The sequence below is a fragment of the Schistocerca serialis genome, chromosome 9 (assembly GCF_023864345.2).
Source record: "Schistocerca serialis cubense isolate TAMUIC-IGC-003099 chromosome 9, iqSchSeri2.2, whole genome shotgun sequence".
NCBI classification, from domain to species: domain Eukaryota; kingdom Metazoa; phylum Arthropoda; class Insecta; order Orthoptera; family Acrididae; genus Schistocerca; species Schistocerca serialis.
In genome coordinates this window covers 65,164,775-65,182,903 of record NC_064646.1, presented here as the reverse complement: position 1 = coordinate 65,182,903, position 18,129 = coordinate 65,164,775, and the positions used below count along the sequence as shown (strand labels likewise).

The window sequence follows — 18,129 nt, the reverse complement described above, 5'->3', positions numbered from 1 at the left end:
GGTAAAAATCGTAGAGGGAGACCAAGAGATGAATAAACTACGCAGATTCAGAAGGATGTAGGTTGCATACGGGGAGAGGAAGAAGCTTGCACAGGATAAAGTAGCATGGAGAGCTGCATCAAACCAGTCTCAGGACTGAAGACCACAAAAACAACAACACTTTTCTGCACACTTTTGCAATTAATTTAAAACATTATGACACACAAAATAAACAACAGATAGATATATAATGCAAACAACAAAAACAAATCAACTGTTTTGTTAGACATCACAAGTGTCATCCACAACTGACTCTTGCAACGGACACCTGCGGTAACAGAGTGATGTGACAATGGTGAACAGATAGAAGGAATGACCAAGCTCACACTCTGGTTGTTACTATGATATCTTTCCTGTAAACAACTAATTGTCAATCACTTAGTTATTTCAGTCTAGGTAAAGGAAAATTAAGCACCTTTGCTGTGCTCTGAACCTAAAACACTGATTTTACGATCAATTTAAAAACTGATGGGGGGGGGGGGGTCAGAAGCGGTACAATCTTTTTAAAAAGTATGCTACACTTGTTGATATACCTACTCGGACACATTTAAACAATAAAAGAAAGTCTGACAAAAAGCTTTCACAATAGCACTGTACTTACTTTTTCCTTTCCCCATGTTGACTTAGCTGACAGTGCAGAACCAAATCTGAAATAAGACAAAGATAAGTCAGTTTCTTGCTCAATGAAGATACTGCTACCTGCTGATCATTTACACGAGTGATTTATTTGTATCCATATAAACAGATTCTAGATTTAAATTTACTGTTTACTGTTTACAATATAACATTGTCTATTTCCGTCTCCTTGTCCACGTAACAGCTGGGTCCCTCCCAACTTAGCCCATGTCTTTCCAACTGTCCCAACTATACATCATTGTTACCTCAAGAAAGAACATACAATTCCAAAAGCTAGGATTACTATTTTCTAATTAAAGTGTTTCTATTAGCAGTACTAACAAACTATGTCTGCTGATGGAAATTGCTGACCAGCTACTCTGACTTAATTTTAACCATTTTCTAAACTGAAATTTTAACTTTATACAATTGTTTTACATAAATTGTCATTTATGGAAACAGGATTTGCCTTAATGTATCTTTTGCAATAAATGGCCACACTTTTACAACACTTTTTTTTATATTGGTGACATTGGGAGGTGAGATCAGTAATCAAAGATAGGAGTATATCAATGTTATTAGCCAACATTACAGTGTCATCTTTAAACCAATAGCTGGGCCTTCTCCCATTTATTCTTAAGCTGCTATTTTCACAATTTTTTCTGTCATTTCTGGGACAGCTGAGAACAGCTTGTCTGAAACCATCTCCTATATAGAAATCATTCGTTGATTATCTTACCATTTTCACCAGTACTAGACAAAAGTTTTTAGACACTTAGAACGTAAATCCGAAGAAGGGGTGGTGTGTGTGTGTGTGTGTGTGTGTGTGTGTGTGTGTGTGTGTGTGTGTGCGCACGCGCTTGCAAATGGAATAATATTTGAACCTTTTTCTTTTTACAGATGACACTGTTGTGTTTGCACCCAGTGCAGATCAACTACAACAATAAATGGACGAGCTTTACAGAGTAACCAACTACAAGAGAAATTTAATAATGTGTAACAATAGAAAATTGTGCAAATCAATGGTGAAGTCATACATATAACACAAAGATAGGTTTTTATATTCACTAGACAATGGATAGACAAAAAAAAGAAATGTACTGTCAGCTCATAATGAAAAAGCCATTATCTTAGGAAACAAAAATTTTACGGAAAGTTAAATAAACTTATTTTGAATTAAAAGTTTTAGTTGTATCTCACCTAAGCTTTATACCTTATTTTCACATCTAATTGTAGCATTTTACACTTATAACTGCCAAGGTTATTAATCAATATCTTAAATTAAAGTCTTTCCTTCTCATCCCGTACAGTATGTCTCCCCTGACCCAGGGTTCTGGGTGACTTTTCTAAACTGTACCCCTTTCCCTAAACGTCTCCAGTCCTTTTCTTTCACCCCTCTTCCTCCCCCTTCAACTCTTCTGCCAGAGAGCCATTGGCTCCGAAAGCTTGTAAAAGGCGCTCTGCTGCTGCCTCTTGGTGGGTAGATTTTTTTATCTATCTATTTACATTATATTATAAATCATTGATTATTTTTGTTGCTAACTTAAAGATTAAAAAAGTGTACATACTAAAGTGATTAATGTCTGCTTTGGTGATGAAATCAGCTGCAAATCATTCAACAAACTTCACACATTATGAGGTTTTTTTTTTCCATTTAACATGGTTTCCCTCACTAGAGCACAGCACATAGGTTGTTACCTCTCACTGGCTTACTAATATTTGGGATGTGAGGTTTTTACTTAATAATGCAATAAAAGTATTTCGTATTTTTTAAATATTAGGTTTTCATTCTAAGTCAATGAAATGGTAAAAACGGCCTTGTGTATTTCTGGTAAATAAATTAAAGCTTTCAAATCTAAATTTCCAAGGTAACTGAAAAGAACAGTTTTCATTCAAAGTGTGATCAGTTTTGCCTTGTGGCAGTGATATAGACTTAAAGCAAACAAACCACTCAAAATCAGAAGTTGACTCAACAAGAAAGAGCTGTAAATAAGGAAACAAGAGATCAGGGAACAAGGCTGGAAGACCCTTTATGCACTTTAAGCCTGGAAGATGGTACAAGAAGGTTGTTTGGGTTGCTAATCTAAGTAGTCTTCTTGGATTGATTAATACCTGTTTTTGTTACCTAACCATGAGTGGCATTAAAAGGAGAAGCATTACACTCAGTAGTAGTGGCGACAGTTCTTAGATACATGGGGGGGGGGGGGGGGGGGGCATTGCAGCATGAAGTTGGATGCCCCTCAGTGCAGTATATCATCTAGGATGAGAGACATTCACCCTTCATACCACTTGACAGCAATAGATAATACATATGGAGGGATGCACGTGAAACACTATGATGTGTTAAAATGAGAAGGAATTATATGTGTAGGTTCACGGAATAAAAGGTACTAGCACACATCAGTTCAGAGGCACAGTGCACTGAGTACCTATGGGCATTAAATAACCAGTAAATGGCACCATCTCTGCACCCACTCCCTAAGCGACCGAAATCAGTAAAAGTTTGAAATTTTATTGTAGTATCCGTCCTCTTAAAGACTGTAAATCGTAATCAGCAGCTGCTCCACCACCGACCAGTATTTAAGGAAAGTACTTTAAAGTCCAATTTCAGTTCTCGTCATAGGTCAGTTATGATGGTGTTTAAGTATATGAATCATTCCAGAGTGAGATTTTCACTCTGCAGCGGAGTGTGTGCTGATATGAAACTTCCTGGCAGATTAAAACTGTGTGCCCGACCGAGACTCAAACTCGGGACCTTTGCCTTTCGTGGGCAAGTGCTCTACCAACTGAGCTACCGAAGCACGACTCACGTCCGGTACTCACAGCTTTACTTCTGCCAGAACCTCGTCTCCTACCTTCCAAACTGGCAGAAGTAAAGCTGTGAGTACCGGACGTTAGTCGGGCTTCAGTAGCTCAGTTGGCAGAGCACTTGCCCGCGAAAGGCAAAGGTCCCGAGTTCGAGTCTCGGTCGGGCACACAGTTTTAATGTGCCAGGAAGTTTTATATGAATCATTGGCAAAGGTGTTCTACGTGCACACTAGGAAGGGGAAGGACAGAGGAGGAAGGTGGGGGGGTGGGGGGAGGGTGTGCTGCTGCAAGAGGTTTGAGTGCGAGGTTGGTGCAACTGATACATAAAAGGTGTAAGGTGTAAGATGAAAACTGCTTTGCAAGAGGCCTGCAGAGAAATACAACACTCTTTAGCAATCTCTCTGACCATTCCAAGTTTGTCAGTATGTGTGGCATCTGGCATTCCGTCTCTCAGACACGATGTCATGTGTGCCCAAATGTCAGTGCCTGGCATTCTCAATTTGTAATGTTTCCATTTCAGTTGCGTCCCTGACGGCGTACAAAGAAAAGTTAGAGATTCCTGCTCTAAGGAGGTCACGTAATAGCTCATGAATATTGGAGACCAGCACATTTCCTGGGTAGCATTCATCTGCCATCTGATCCAGGAGTCACTACATACACGAAAATTCAGGTTTGTTTGAGCTCCGATGTGTCTGAGAGCTTGAAATGCGACTTTCTGTTGCATAGTAAATTTACTGTAAAAATTCAGTAGGCAGCACTGCTCAAACTCCTGCACAGACAGGTGTACGCAACAGTCACGGACTTGAGAGCCATCTGTGTATGTGATTTCATAAGGTGGATGGACAATCATGATATACAGAGAGATATCAGCCAACATAAGTGATTGAAACTGTAGTGCCTCCGGCACAAGTGCATGTCAATCCACATTACTGTCCTTGGACATACCAAGGGGGATTCTGAGCTAGAGTTCTCCACAAAGTTCCTGTCAACCTGTCGCAGATAGTTCATAAGCAGCTAGATCGCCTCATTCTGAAACAGAATGAAATAAAACAAAGAGCTGTTCCGATTGCTGGTTGACAATGATGACATTTGATCAAGAGGAGCTGATAGCATACTGTCAAAGGTGAGATACCTCTTCCCACAAGAAGACTATCAACCAAGTTTGTACAGAAGGCTCCAGTCGCTTCTTTTATTTTGTACATGGTTTAATAAACCAAATAAAGGTGGTGTTGCTGAACCATGTGTAACACATCCATAACTTAAGGAAGATAAAATAGTGTTTTAGAAAACAGTTCGAACCGTTCCCCAAGAGGTAGTGCTGAGGAAATGGCATTTAATTTCCTCATACAATTATCCTTGAGTTAATATACATGTAGCAACTATGCTAAAAATTGAATTTGTCAACTACTATTATAGTATCAGGTCTTACAAGTAAAGCTCCAAGTGGACTTTACAGACCTAAGTCTGCAACACTGCACGAGATTTTGTTGGCGAGAAACAGTACCCATGCTCCTGAAGCCAATCATGTCCATCTCATATACCATTCTGAGGTACCTGTTCCACAGTAAGGTGAGATGGAGATGTGTAATGTATAGCCGGCCGATGTGGCCGAGCAGTTCTAGGCGCTTCAGTCTGAAGCCGAGTGACCGCTATGGTCGCAGGTTCGAATCCTCCCTCGGGCATGGATGTGTGTGCTGTCCTTAGGTTAGTTAGGTTTAAGTAGTTCTAAGTTCTAGGGGACTGATGACCTCAGATGTTAAGTCCCATTGTACTCAGAGCCATTTGAACCAACCATTTGTAATGTATACAATATTCCTATACATATAATGACAATTAGGCTGGGGGGGGGGGGGGGGAGGGGGGGGGGGGAAGTAAAGTTTTTACAATACTGTTGACTGCAACAGCAAAGTGGGCAGGATTTAGAATCCCTCCACATGGAACTCCTTTCACCTGAACACAATGGGTGCTAAGATTGTGCCAACTGATAACTGAAACAGTCAGTGATAAAAAGTTCTGCACAAAAATGAGTACACAACACCAAAAACAACACTTACACAACATAGACAAAATATGATGGCACCATGTAATATCATATGCTTTCTGTAAATATAAGAACGTGGCAATCAGGTACCATTTTATTCCTATTCATGTAACTAAAGTTTTTTCCTTTCTTTTTAGTGTTTTTTTAAGTAGAAAATCACTGGAATAGATGGCATTGTCCAGGAGAAAAGATTTTAAATTAGATTTAACATTTGCTTCACTACATGTCAGTCATTTATTTTATTGGGCAAATTTCCAAAACTTTTTGTTACTGAATATTGATTCCTCTCTGAGCCACTGGCAGCTTTAACAATGGGTAAAAAAGGTAATTTTTCACTCTTGTGTTGTAGTCTTGAACACCAGTGTTATTCTCAAAGCGTCATGGATTATTTATGACAAATTTCATTAGCAAAAATATGTATTGTGACTGTACAGTTAAAATGCCTAGCACCTGGACGAGAACTACATGATGTCCATGAGTGACCACCACATATTATTCTTACTGCTCCTTTTGTGCAATCAATAATTTCTTTTTAAGTGACGAGTTACCCCAGAAAATTATTCCAAACGACATTTAGGCCTACTGAGTGTAAATATGCAAAACATGCCAGGAGACATACTTTTGTTTCAAAGATCAGCATTTATACCCAAGAGAAAAAGTAGCTGAACTTAATTGTTTGAGAAGCTCAGTAATATGCTTCTACCAGTCCAAATTTTCATCAATATGTGCACCCAAAAATTAGGAGCATTCTACCCTACTTACTGACTCCTCCTCATGAGCTACATCAACTGAAGCAGCTCTGGAATTAACAAGTAGCCATTTGGATTCTAAAACCCAACAGTCACCTATCAACCATTCTTTCTGATAATTTACATAACATAGGCGTCAGACACTTGGATCTAATTATCTAGGTTGTGTGCATCTTTTCTGGTTTCATGCTATATACTACAATGCTCTCCCACCACATGGTGGGAAAAGCTCCCTCTCATCGTATTTATCATATTTCATTAAAAATTTCCAAGATACTCTTGACTGCTACTGCTCAGCTGTTGAAGCACCTGGTTGCTTCTTTTAATGAAATCTGGGGACATATATGAACATGAAGTTGAAGCACTACAAAGTTCCCATTAGCTGAGAAGACCACTTCAAGTTCCTAGGTCATGGGAGTGGAAGGAGAAAGTGTTGTTTTCTGCCAGCTCGTGGTAATTGGAGAGGTAGGATGATAACTCCAGGACACAGATTGTTCTGCGAAGTGTGCAGCAAAAGTTAACCAATGTCCAGGGAGTCAGTGATGAAGACTCCACTAAGAGAAATTATAATATAATTGGATGGATAAAAAGTCTAACCATCAAGTTGCAGCAAGAGGAAATCTGTGGTTCCTCCTCCTCGTAGAAAGATTGAAGCGGTAGGAAGAGGGCTGAAGAAAAAGTCCTTGTGTGGTTTAGGAAAAGATGACAATTATGGAAATTTCCCATCATCCTTCCCCTCCAAACCTCATGTCAGGAGGAGGCGCCACTGTCTGACTGCTCAGCTAGAACTGCCAGATCTGTTTTTGGTTTAGGATATTTTCTTTCCTTTCTCTTTCTGTCTCTGAAGGGGTGGGGGTTTGAGTTAGTGTGAATTTTGCTGCCTTTAAGCTTTGGACTGAATGAAGAACAAGTTACTCTGCAATCTGTGGCTCTTGCACCCATTGGTTTGTGTGGCACATTTCTGCTTTGTGTAGGTAAGGGGGGGGGGGGCACCTTGCATGGTGTCCTCCGCTCTGTCAGTGCTGGAGAGAGTGTAGATGTTCCTGGATGCATCAGCATGAAGGCCAAACATTATGATGAGGTGAAGGTGGTCGCACTTCTTTCCAACTTTGAAATAAGATTACCAGTCTAGAATTTACATTCTCACAGTTACTTCCTTTTTTGAGCACAGAGCAGGCTGCTGGTCTTGGAGGAAACTGTCCTGGACAATAAATACACAGGTTCGACGGTGTTCCAGAGTACATGTGACTAAAGAGTAGGCACTGGAAATACCTCCTACGTTGGTGGATGTAAGGTGTAACATCGTATCTGTAACCCAAGTTGTGTCTTCCCTTGAAATCCAAGGTCAAAGGAGCCTATATATGAGGGCAGTTCAATAAGTAATGCAACACATTTTTTTTCTCGGCCAATTTTGGTTGAAAAAACCGGAAATTTCTTGTGGAATATTTTCAAACATTCCCGCTTCGTCTCGTATAGTTTCATTGACTTCCGACAGGTGGCAGCGCTGTACGGAGCTGTTAAAATGGCGTCTGTAACGGATGTACGTTGCAAACAACGGGCAGTGATCGAGTTTCTTTTGGCGGAAAACCAGTGCATCTCAGATATTCATAGGCGCTTGCAGAATGTCTACGGTGATCTGGCAGTGGACAAAAGCACGGTGAGTCGTTGGGCAAAGCGTGTGTCATCATCGCCGCAAGGTCAAGCAAGACTGTCTGATCTCCCGCGTGCGGGCAGGCCGTGCACAGCTGTGACTCCTGCAATGGCGGAGCGTGCGAACACACTCGTTCGAGATGATCGACGGATCACCATCAAACAACTCAGTGCTCAACTTGACATCTCTGTTGGTAGTGCTGTCACAATTGTTCACCAGTTGGGATATTCAAAGGTTTGTTCCCGCTGGGTCCCTCGTTATCTAACCGAACACCATAAAGAGCAAAGGAGAACCATCTGTGCGGAATTGCTTGCTCGTCATGTGGCTGAGGGTGACAATTTCTTGTCAAAGATTGTTACAGGCGATGAAACATGGGTTCATCACTTCGAACCTGAAACAAAACGGCAATCAATGGAGTGGCGCCACACCCACTCCCCTACCAAGAAAAAGTTTAAAGCCATACCCTCAGCCGGTAAAGTCATGGTTACAGTCTTCTGGGACACTGAAGGGGTTATTCTGTTCGATGTCCTTTCCCATGGTCAAACGATCAACTCTGAAGTGTATTGTGCTACTCTTCAGAAATTGAAGAAATGACTTTAGCGTGTTCGTAGGCACAAAAATCTGAACGAACTTCTTCTTCATGACAACACAAGACCTCACAAAAGTCTTCACACCCGAGAGGAGCTCACAAAACTTCAGTGGACTGTTCTTCCTCATGCACCCTACAGCCCCGATCTCGCACCGTCGGATTTCCACATGTTTGGCCCAATGAAGGACGCAATCCGTGGGAGGCACTACGCGGATGATGAAGAAGTTATTGATGCAGTACGACGTTGGCTCCGACATCGACCAGTGGAATGGTACCGTGCAGGCATACAGGCCCTCATTTCAAGGTGGCGTGAGGCCGTAGCATTGAATGGAGATTATGTTGAAAAATAGTGTTGTGTAGCTAAAAGATTGGGGAATAACCTGGTGTATTTCAATGCTGAATAAAACAACCCCTGTTTCAGAAAAAAAATGTGTTGCATTACTTATTGAACTGCCCTCGTATATTCTGTTATTCTTTGAGTCTTTTTGAAGTAAGGGCACAAAGTACCTTGAAAACTATGAAAATTCTTTTTGTTGGTCAATAGGATTGTTTGAAGTGTGTTTCGTGCAAAATTAACGTACTTTCGACCTAGTCCTTACTTTAAGGTCCTAAAAGTCAGTTTAAATGGCAGCTTTCAAAATCAGACATTCACATTTATTGCTCCTTGACTTATCTTCTTACAATTCATAAGTCTATAGACATTTTTTTCGGCCAATTTGAGCTTTCAGCTATTAGCTACACTATTTGTTGTGTTGCTCTCTGTTTCTACAGTAATAAAATAACATGATTGTTGTTTGTTTGTGAGCAAAGTTGACAAGTGTTGTTCTTTTCTGAGCAAAGTTGACAAGGAAAGGTGTGGAGGACCTCGAAGAAAGGAAACAGTGAATATAACGAAGAGACTATTACATTTGTGCATTCCATACATTCTCCTGGAAAGAGGTTAGCAGCAGGGAAAGCTTTATATGCCTTTCGGAATTTACCAATCTCTCCTATAATTTCAGGAATATAATTCTTTACTGTGTCCTGCTCACAAAATGGTGAGCAGAGTAATCTATGACAGATGTATTGAAAGAAATTGTGAATTTAAATGACTAGTGTGCAGCAGAAATGTATTAAAGACTCTGCAAGTACTACAAAACTTTAAACTCAATTTCCTGTAACCTCTGTTTTTTTCAAGCCTAATGTATTTCTCTGATACCATTTACTCAGTACAAAGAAATTCTGTCAGTCAATTGTCTAGGTACATGTGCATGGATTGACTTTTTTTTAGCTTTCTAATTATAAAGAAACCTTTGACCCTTTTAAGAATTTCCCCACAAAACAGGTCATTATTAAAACACTGTCCACGAAAAGGTGCAGTGAAAACAGTCAATTTAACATGGCACAGGTACTAGGTAATTCTACCCTTAAGTGGATGACAAACATCTGGTCTTGCTGGGTTGGATTACAATTCACTGTTGGCCAGAAGCATAAGGTCTCAGTGGAATTAATACATAGGGTCATATTAAGATTTTTATACGTAGTTGACAGTAATAGCAACGTCACCCAGTATGTAACATTCAATGAATGCTTGTGATCGCACAGTAGTAGTAGTTCTGATAAATAAGGACCCATTTCACTTTTTTCAGTGCAACTACTCTGTTGAACTTACCCTCAATATTTTCAACAAAGTATAATTGTTTTGCTGTTACACAGCAATATCCAGCAATTTGAGAGGATACTGGATGCTGTCCTTCACTGAAACTGAGCCAGTGGGACTCACTTCACCTGTTTTGCGGAAACTCGTAGGTTGGTTAAACGGGGGTGGGGGGAAGGGGTGGGGGCGGGGGGAGGGGAGGGGAGGGGAGGAATGGACCAAACTGCGAGGTCATCGGCCCTTGTTCCCGGTAAAATAATTACACAACAGAACGAAGAAAAAAGGAGACATACTGCGCAACCAACAGGAGAAAGGAAGAAATAGAAGAATGACAGAAGGACAACCAATACTACTATGAACAAAACAGGAAAAGAAAACCTCAGAGATAAGCAAGAAACAGGTAGATGGGGTAAAACCAAGAGAGCAGATGACCATGGCCGGCTGACCACGAGAATAAAAAGAAAAAGCCAGCCACTCTGCGACATATTAAAACATCCACACCTAAGAGCATTAGAGTGCAGAACACAAAGGGACAAACGACATGCGCTAAAACTTCTACAGAATGATAAAACTCACCGTCACGTATAAAACGTAAAACTAAATTAGTTGCCGAGGCGTTGTCAGCTAAAATTAATGGCAACGAGTCCGGTAACTGAAGAGTCCGTCACAGGGCAGCCTAAGAAGGACAACTCACCAAGACATGAGCCACTGTCAGCTGGGTGCCGCACCAACACTGAGGTGCATCATCACGTCACAGAAGGTAGCTGTGTGTCACCCAAGTGTGGCCAATGCAGAGCCAGCACAAAACCAGAGTCCTTGCGATAGGCCCCCATGGAGGACTGCCACACATTCGTAGTCTCCTTAATGGCACACAGTTTGTTGAGCATGCTGAGGTTATGCCATTTCGTCTCCCAAAGCTGCAAAACCTTGCGGCATAGTACTGAACGCAGGTCAGTTGCAGAGAAGCTGATCTCCATAAGCGTTTTCCACGTAGCCTGTCTGGTCGGCAACTTAGTTGCCTGGGATTCTGACGTGACCTTGGGTCCAGACAAACACCACTGAACGACTGGACCGTTCCAGGGCAAAGATGAACTCCTGGATGGACGCTACCGAAGGATGATGAGGGTAGCACTGGTCGATAGCTTGTAGGCTGCTCAAGGAGTCAGTAAACAGAACAAGGCATGAATGGATGTGCTCAAGAGCACAAGACATAGCAACCAGCTCGGCCATGACAACACTGCATCCATCGGGCAAGGAATGGTGTTCAATATGTCCTCCACAGACATACGCGAAACCGACGTGAGCATCAGCCATCGAGCCGTTGGATTAAACCACTTCGTGGTCCCGGTACATGTCAAGAATCAAGAGGAAGTGGCAGTGGAGAGCCACAGGGTTAACTGAGTCCTTAGGGCCACGTGAAAGATCCAGGTGAAGTCGCAGCCTAGGTGTACACCATGGAGGTGTATGTGAATGGACCTCAAGTATAGGTGGAAAAGGTAAGGACTCCAGTTCAGAAAGAATGGATCGGACACAAACTGCAACTGGAAGCCCTGACCTGGGCCGCTGATGCGGGAGATGAACCACTGTGGTTGGGAAAAGGAGACGGTGATTCGGATGCCCAGGAGAACTACGAACGTGTGCAATGTAACTGGCCAACAGTTGTGCATGCCTAACCTGCAATGGAGGGACTCCAGGCTCCACAAGAACGCCAGTCACCCGACTCATCCTAAAAGCTCCTGTCGCTAGATGAACGCCTCAATGGTGCATTGGGTCGAGTAAACCCAATGCTGAGAGTGCTGCCAAACCATAAACCAGACTCCCGTAGTCAAGGTGGGATTGAACAAGGGCTCTGTAGAGCTGCAGCAGTTTAGAGCAAGCTGCACCCCAGTTGGTGTTGCTCAGGCAGCGGAGGGCATTGAGGTGCTGCCAGCACTTCCACTTAAGCTGACAAAGGTGAGGAAGCCAAGTCAATCAGGCAACGAAAACCATCCCTAAGAATCGATATGTCTCCGATACAGTGAGTGGATCATCATTAAGGTATAGTTCTGGTACTGGATGAACGGTACAATGCTGACAGAAGTGCTAAATACACGACTTTGCGGCCGAAAACTGGAAATCGTGGGTTCGAGCCCACGATTGTGCCTTGTGAATGGCTTCCTGCAGGTGCCACTCAGCAATACCAGTATCGGTGGAGCAGTACGAAATGCAGATGTCGTCTGCATGCAGAGAAGGAGAGACAGATGGCCCTACAGCTGCTGCTAGACCATTAATGGCCACTAAAAATATAGACACACTCAATACAGAGCCCTGCAGGACGCCATTCTCATGGGGGGGAACTACGGGAGGCACCAACTTAGACACGGAAAGTACAGAGCAACAGTCAGTTTTGGATAAAAATCAGGAGCGGGTCTCTGAGGCCCCACTCGTACAATGTGGCAAGGATACGGCACCAGGTGGTGTCGTACACTATTCGTAAGTCAAAAAAGACGGCAACCAGGTGTCGGCATCTGGAAAAGGCTGTTCGGATGGCAGACTCTAGGGACAGAATCAGTGGTAGAGCGACCCTTGTGGAAGCTGACCCGACACGGATCCAGTAGGCCACGTGACGCCAGGACCAGACCCAACCCAACCGCCGACACACCATACATTAAAGCAGCTTGCAAAGAACGTCGGTGAGGCCGATAGCTATCCACATCAAGCAGGTTTTTACCGGGTTACCAATTAACTCTATACACTCTTCACAACTGCAGTGTGCTCGAAAATATCATTCACTGTCACAATGAGCACCGGAATGATGGTTCTTTCCCACCATTGTGATGGAAAGACGCCATCACACTAAATCCGGTTGAAGATGACAGAGTTGATGTCGCTTGTGGTCAGAAGAGAGATGTTTAACCATCTGACTGTGGATCCGATCTGGCCCAGGAGCTGTGTCGGGGCAATGTGCAAGGGCACTGAGGAGCTCCCACTCTGTAAATCGGGCTTTGTAGGATTCACTGTGAAGTGTAGTAAATGAGAGGACTTTCACTTCCAGCTGCCATCTGAGAGTGTGAAAGGCTGGGGGTAATTCTCTGATGCAGAGGCTCAAGCAAAGTGCCCGGCAAAGTGCCCGGCAAAGTGCCCGGCAAAGTGCCCGGCAAAGTGCCCGGCAATCGCATTTGCATCAGTAGATAACACGCCATTTATGTTAACACTGGGAAAGCCTGTTGGGGTTGGTACCCAAAATCATGTTTGATCTTTGCCCAGACTTGGAAAGGTGACGTATGGCACCCAATTGTCGAGACGTATCTCAACCGACACTCCTGCTTCAGTCGTTTCATAAGTTGGCGAACGCACATATAGAGCCATTTAAAGGCTATTAGGTGCTCCAGAGAAGGGTGTCACTTTTGCCGCTGTAGAGCTCACCAACGCTCCTCAATTGCTTCAGCAACTTCCGGCAACCGCCAAGAGACTGCCTTGTGCCAGAGGCACCCTAAAGAGCAGGGGATTGTGTTTTCTGCCACAGAAACAATTGTTGTAGTCACCTGCTCAACCATCATCTCCCCCACTGTGTGGGGGAGATTCAACGGTGACAGCAGAGATGAAAGTTTCCCAGTCCACCTTGTTTAAAGCCCATCTGGGCAGGCGTCCTTGGGCCTGACACTGGGGCAGTGACAGGAAGATGGGGAAGGGGTTACTACCACACAGGTCGTCATGTGCTCTCCAGTGGATAGATGGGAGAAGTCTGGGGCTGCAAGCTGATAAATCAATGGCCAAGTACCTACCGTGAGCCACACTGAAATGTGTAGAGTACCAGTATTTAGGATGCTCAGGTCGAACTGAGACAGAGGTTCGACATCTCTGCCTTGGCCAGTAAGCACAGTGTCACTCCACAAGGGATTATGGGCATTAAAATCTCCCAAAAGTAGGAAAGGTTTATGGAGTTGATCAATCATTGCAGTTAATACATTCAGAAATACTGCACCATCTGGAGGAAGATATACATTGCAGACAGTTATTTCCTGTGTCATCCTTATTCTGACAGCCACAGCTCCAAGAGGGGTTTGAAGGGGCACAGTTTCACTACAGACTGAGTTTAGGATATAAATGCAAACTCCACCTGACACACTATTATAGTCGCTACGGTTCCTGTATTATCTCTTATAGCTGGGAAGGACACATTGCTGGGAACCAGGTTTCCTGGAGGGCAATGCAGAAAGCAGGTGTAAAGATTAAGTTGCCGTAGCTCAGTCAGGTGGTGGAAAAACTGCCACAATTCCAGTGGAGGATGATGTCATCATGAGACTGGTAAGGCATGTAAAGCAATTCACTCCTCAGGGTCACCTGCTGCCACTGACTTTTTGCCCTAGCAGTCTATATCCATTGTCTGAGGGTCCAGCGAGATCTAGGTCCTCAGCATATGCCAGAATCTCCACCTCATCTGCAGAAGCAGAGCTTGTAGGTAGAGGTGGTGTGGGTGTCACCGCAATTTCCATGCCCTTAAGGGTTTTCTTTTTTATTTCTCTCGCTGCTCCTTAGGTTTCCCTGGCTGGGAGGACTTCACTGGCTCAGTCTCCGGGACTGGGGATGAGTGTGAAGCCCTACGACCAGCTGCTTTTGGGCTCTTCAGCCACTGGCGGGTGTCATCTTTTGCACTAGCAGAAAACTGGGAAGGGAGTGACCCAAGGGACCCCTTCCTAGCGAGAGGAGCTGAAGAAGACTTACGTTTCTCTGGCTCAGAAGTGGAGACTGATATCCCCGATGGTTGGGGTGGGGGTGTTGCTCCTGAAGTTGGTGGTGCAGTGCGGGAACAACAGAGAGGGAAGTGCCCCCCACCATTAAGGGGGCAAGTGTAGTCTTGTGGTTCTGAGAGGCGACTGGAATGTGAGGAACTGATAGGGCGACAACCGTCACGTAGTGGCGGCATAAGAGGTGGTCATAGCCACAGGATGTAGGCACTCAAATTTCCTCTTAGTCTCAGTGTCCGTCAATCAATCCAGCATCTTATATGATTTTCCTCTTTTTCTGTAAAATCCTGCACTCTGGCAAGCAAGGTGAATGATGCTCTCCACAGTTGACACACAACATGTGATGCTGGAAGTACAGTGAGAAGACATCTGGCCAAACTTCCAGCACTTAAAAGCACCGCATTGGGGGAGAGATATATGGCTTAACAGCACAGTGGTAGACCAGCACCTTGATCTTCTGGGGCAATGTGTCACCCTTGAAGGCCAAGACGAAGGCACTAGTGGCAACCTGATTATCCCTCGGACCCCAATGTACGCGCCAGACAAAAGGAACACGTCGCCGCTCTAAACTGGTGCGCAGCTCGTCATCAGACTGTGAAAGAAGGTCCCTGTGGAATATAATACCCTGGACCATATTTACACTCTTATGGGATGTGATGGTAACAGAAACATCCCCCAAATTGTCACAAGCGAGTAATGCCTGTGACTGGACAGAGGATGCTGTTTTTATCAAGACTGACTCAGAGCGCATTTTGGACAAGCCCTCCACCTCCCCAAACTTGTCCTCCAAATCCTCCACAAAAAACTGAGGCTTCATGGACATGAAAGATTCCCCATCAACTCTCGTACATACCAGGTATCGAGGTGAATAAGCTTCACTGCCATCCTTAGCCTGGTGTTCCTCCCACGGTCTGGCCAGGGACGGGAAAAATTTGCGGTCATAGTTCTTAGCATTGAAGTTAAGACATTGCCCACTTAGAGACTGCTGGTGGGAGACCACCAGCAAGAGATGACATACTACGCTGTATGGCATGTCATCCGCCCTGAAGCCATCCACTCTGACCAGGTGGGCCTCCCAGCGGGTGCTATCCATCCTCAGCAGTCAGTCCCGATGCCGCAGGAAGATGAGCATCTACTCCATGGCATACATGGGGAGTTAACGGCACAGGCATCGGCAGAGCGATCCCTGTGTTGTCAGGGGGCTACAACCAAAAGTGTACATGGAGGCCCCACAACAACAGACTGGCTACTGGGCTGGATATGAGGTACAAAGAATTCCATGGTCCTAGTTGGTGCAGAAAACGATACTGCATAGTGGGTGGACGAAAATGCACCCGGGAAGGTATCCTCACTCAAGAGGAAGGATGAGCGGGACTGCAATGCCACGACGAGAAAGTGGGCTAAAGATCCTCAATGCACAATAGACTTGATGCACCATCTGAGGCGCCCTTCGCCAGACTCATATCCTGATGTAACCAAAAACTTTAGAAAAAAACCCAGTTCACTTCTATGTAAATTCCCCAATCATATTGCAATCACTGGTGGAGACTTTAATCATCCACAGTTTTGCTGGCGGTGTGCACGATAAGACATCCTCCGAAATGCTTTCTCTAAAAACTGGCTCGAACAGATAGTTCTGAACCTCACTCATGAAAATGTATTGGATCTAATGGCAATAAACAGATCTGACCTCTTTGAGGCTGTTCATACTGAAACTGGTATAATGACCACGACACAGTTCAGTGATGAACAACTAAAACAAGCAGAAAGATATATACGTTCAGAAAACTAGATGAAAAATCAGTAGTTTCATATCTCAATGAGGAACTTCAAACTTTCAGAACAGGTCAGGAGCATGTAGAGCAACTATGGCTCAAGCTTTAAGACCACACACTGGATATATATGTACCCAGTAGAACAGTTCATAATGTGAGGGACCCTCCATAGTACACAGTGACCATAAAGAAACATTACTGAACAATAGGTGTAAAACAAAACATAGGACTATAGACAGAGAGATGCTAAACAAAACGCATTTGCCTGTCAAGAGAGTAATGGATGGTGCCTTCGATGAATACCATTGCCAAATATTGCCAAATGATATTTCACAAAAGCCAAAGAAATTTTGGTCGTATGTAAACGCTGTTAGTGACACCAAAGTTAGTGTCCAGTCCCTGGTGAATGAGGCAGGAACTGAAATTGAGGAATAGAACAGAATAGAAGATTATTGTCTCATGACATACAATTTCAAGTCATTAACTTTATGTTAACTTGTCAAAACACAAAAGCTGGTTTACAATTTTTCTTGTAATATCATTAAGGCACTCAAAAATTTTCTTAGAAAGTAACAAACTTTTAAAAACTGACAATGCTCTCTCCTGCCCAAATTTTCAGGTCGTCATTCATGAATTCTTCTACTGAATAGTAACATTCCTGAATTAGTTTCTCATATAAGGTGTTTCTAAATTTAGGCTGAGCCATTCTCTTTCTTTCACTTTTTAATACATTTTCATACCCATACACAGTCGAGTTTGAGCATACAGTTTTAAGTGGTGGGTGGACAGCATAAAATTATTGTTCCATTAAGTTTCGGGTGTGCAGCCGCAAGAAATCTCCTTCTTCTTCTAATATTTCAGCTGTATAACATTCAGCCATCTTCAGAGTGAGCCGCAAGACTGCCGCTCCAGTGCTCGCTTCGTCCCTTTATACTGTTGTACCGAGCGACTGCGCATGCGGCCACAGATGCAAATGTGCCAGAGACGTGCATAATGCGCGAGTTGTATCTATGACTGTGCACTTCATCTGTGTTGGCATATCGATATATCATTGTGGGCTGCACTGTGACGTCTTTGCGAGTTTATTACATCAAGTGCCAGATTCCATGATTGATCAAGATCAAAACCACTACCTCTATTAATTAGATTCATCGTCAAGCGAATTTCAATTGCCTCCTTCACCATCTAGTCCCAAAAGGATGATGTAGTTGCCAGAATTTCGACGTTGTCATACAACATACTGTGACCATTATCAATACAGTGCTCTGCCACTGCCGACTTGTTAAGTTGTAAAAGTCGTGTGTACCTCCGGTGTTCTGTACATCTTTCTTGGACAGTACGAGTTGTTTGTCTGATGTAAGAAAGGCCACATTCACATGGAATTTTGTAAACTCCAGATTTTCGGAGCAGCAAACCATCTTTGACAGAGCCCACGAGTGCAGTTCTCTTGGGTGGAGGACGAAAAATCACTTTTACTTTGTGTCTGCCGAGAATGCGTC

The 18,129-nt window shown here is 43.6% G+C and overlaps 1 protein-coding gene across 1 annotated transcript in view; it reads right to left on the bottom strand.

Moving 5' to 3' along the window:
• The window catches only part of LOC126419138 (protein argonaute-2), a 276,737-nt gene that overhangs the window by 238,012 nt on the left and 20,596 nt on the right, over nt 1-18,129 (bottom strand). The window contains exon 2 of the mRNA XM_050086246.1: nt 641-686. Coding sequence (XP_049942203.1) covers nt 641-656 — 16 coding nt within the window. The 5' untranslated portion in view covers nt 657-686. The remainder of the gene's footprint in view (nt 1-640; nt 687-18,129) is intronic.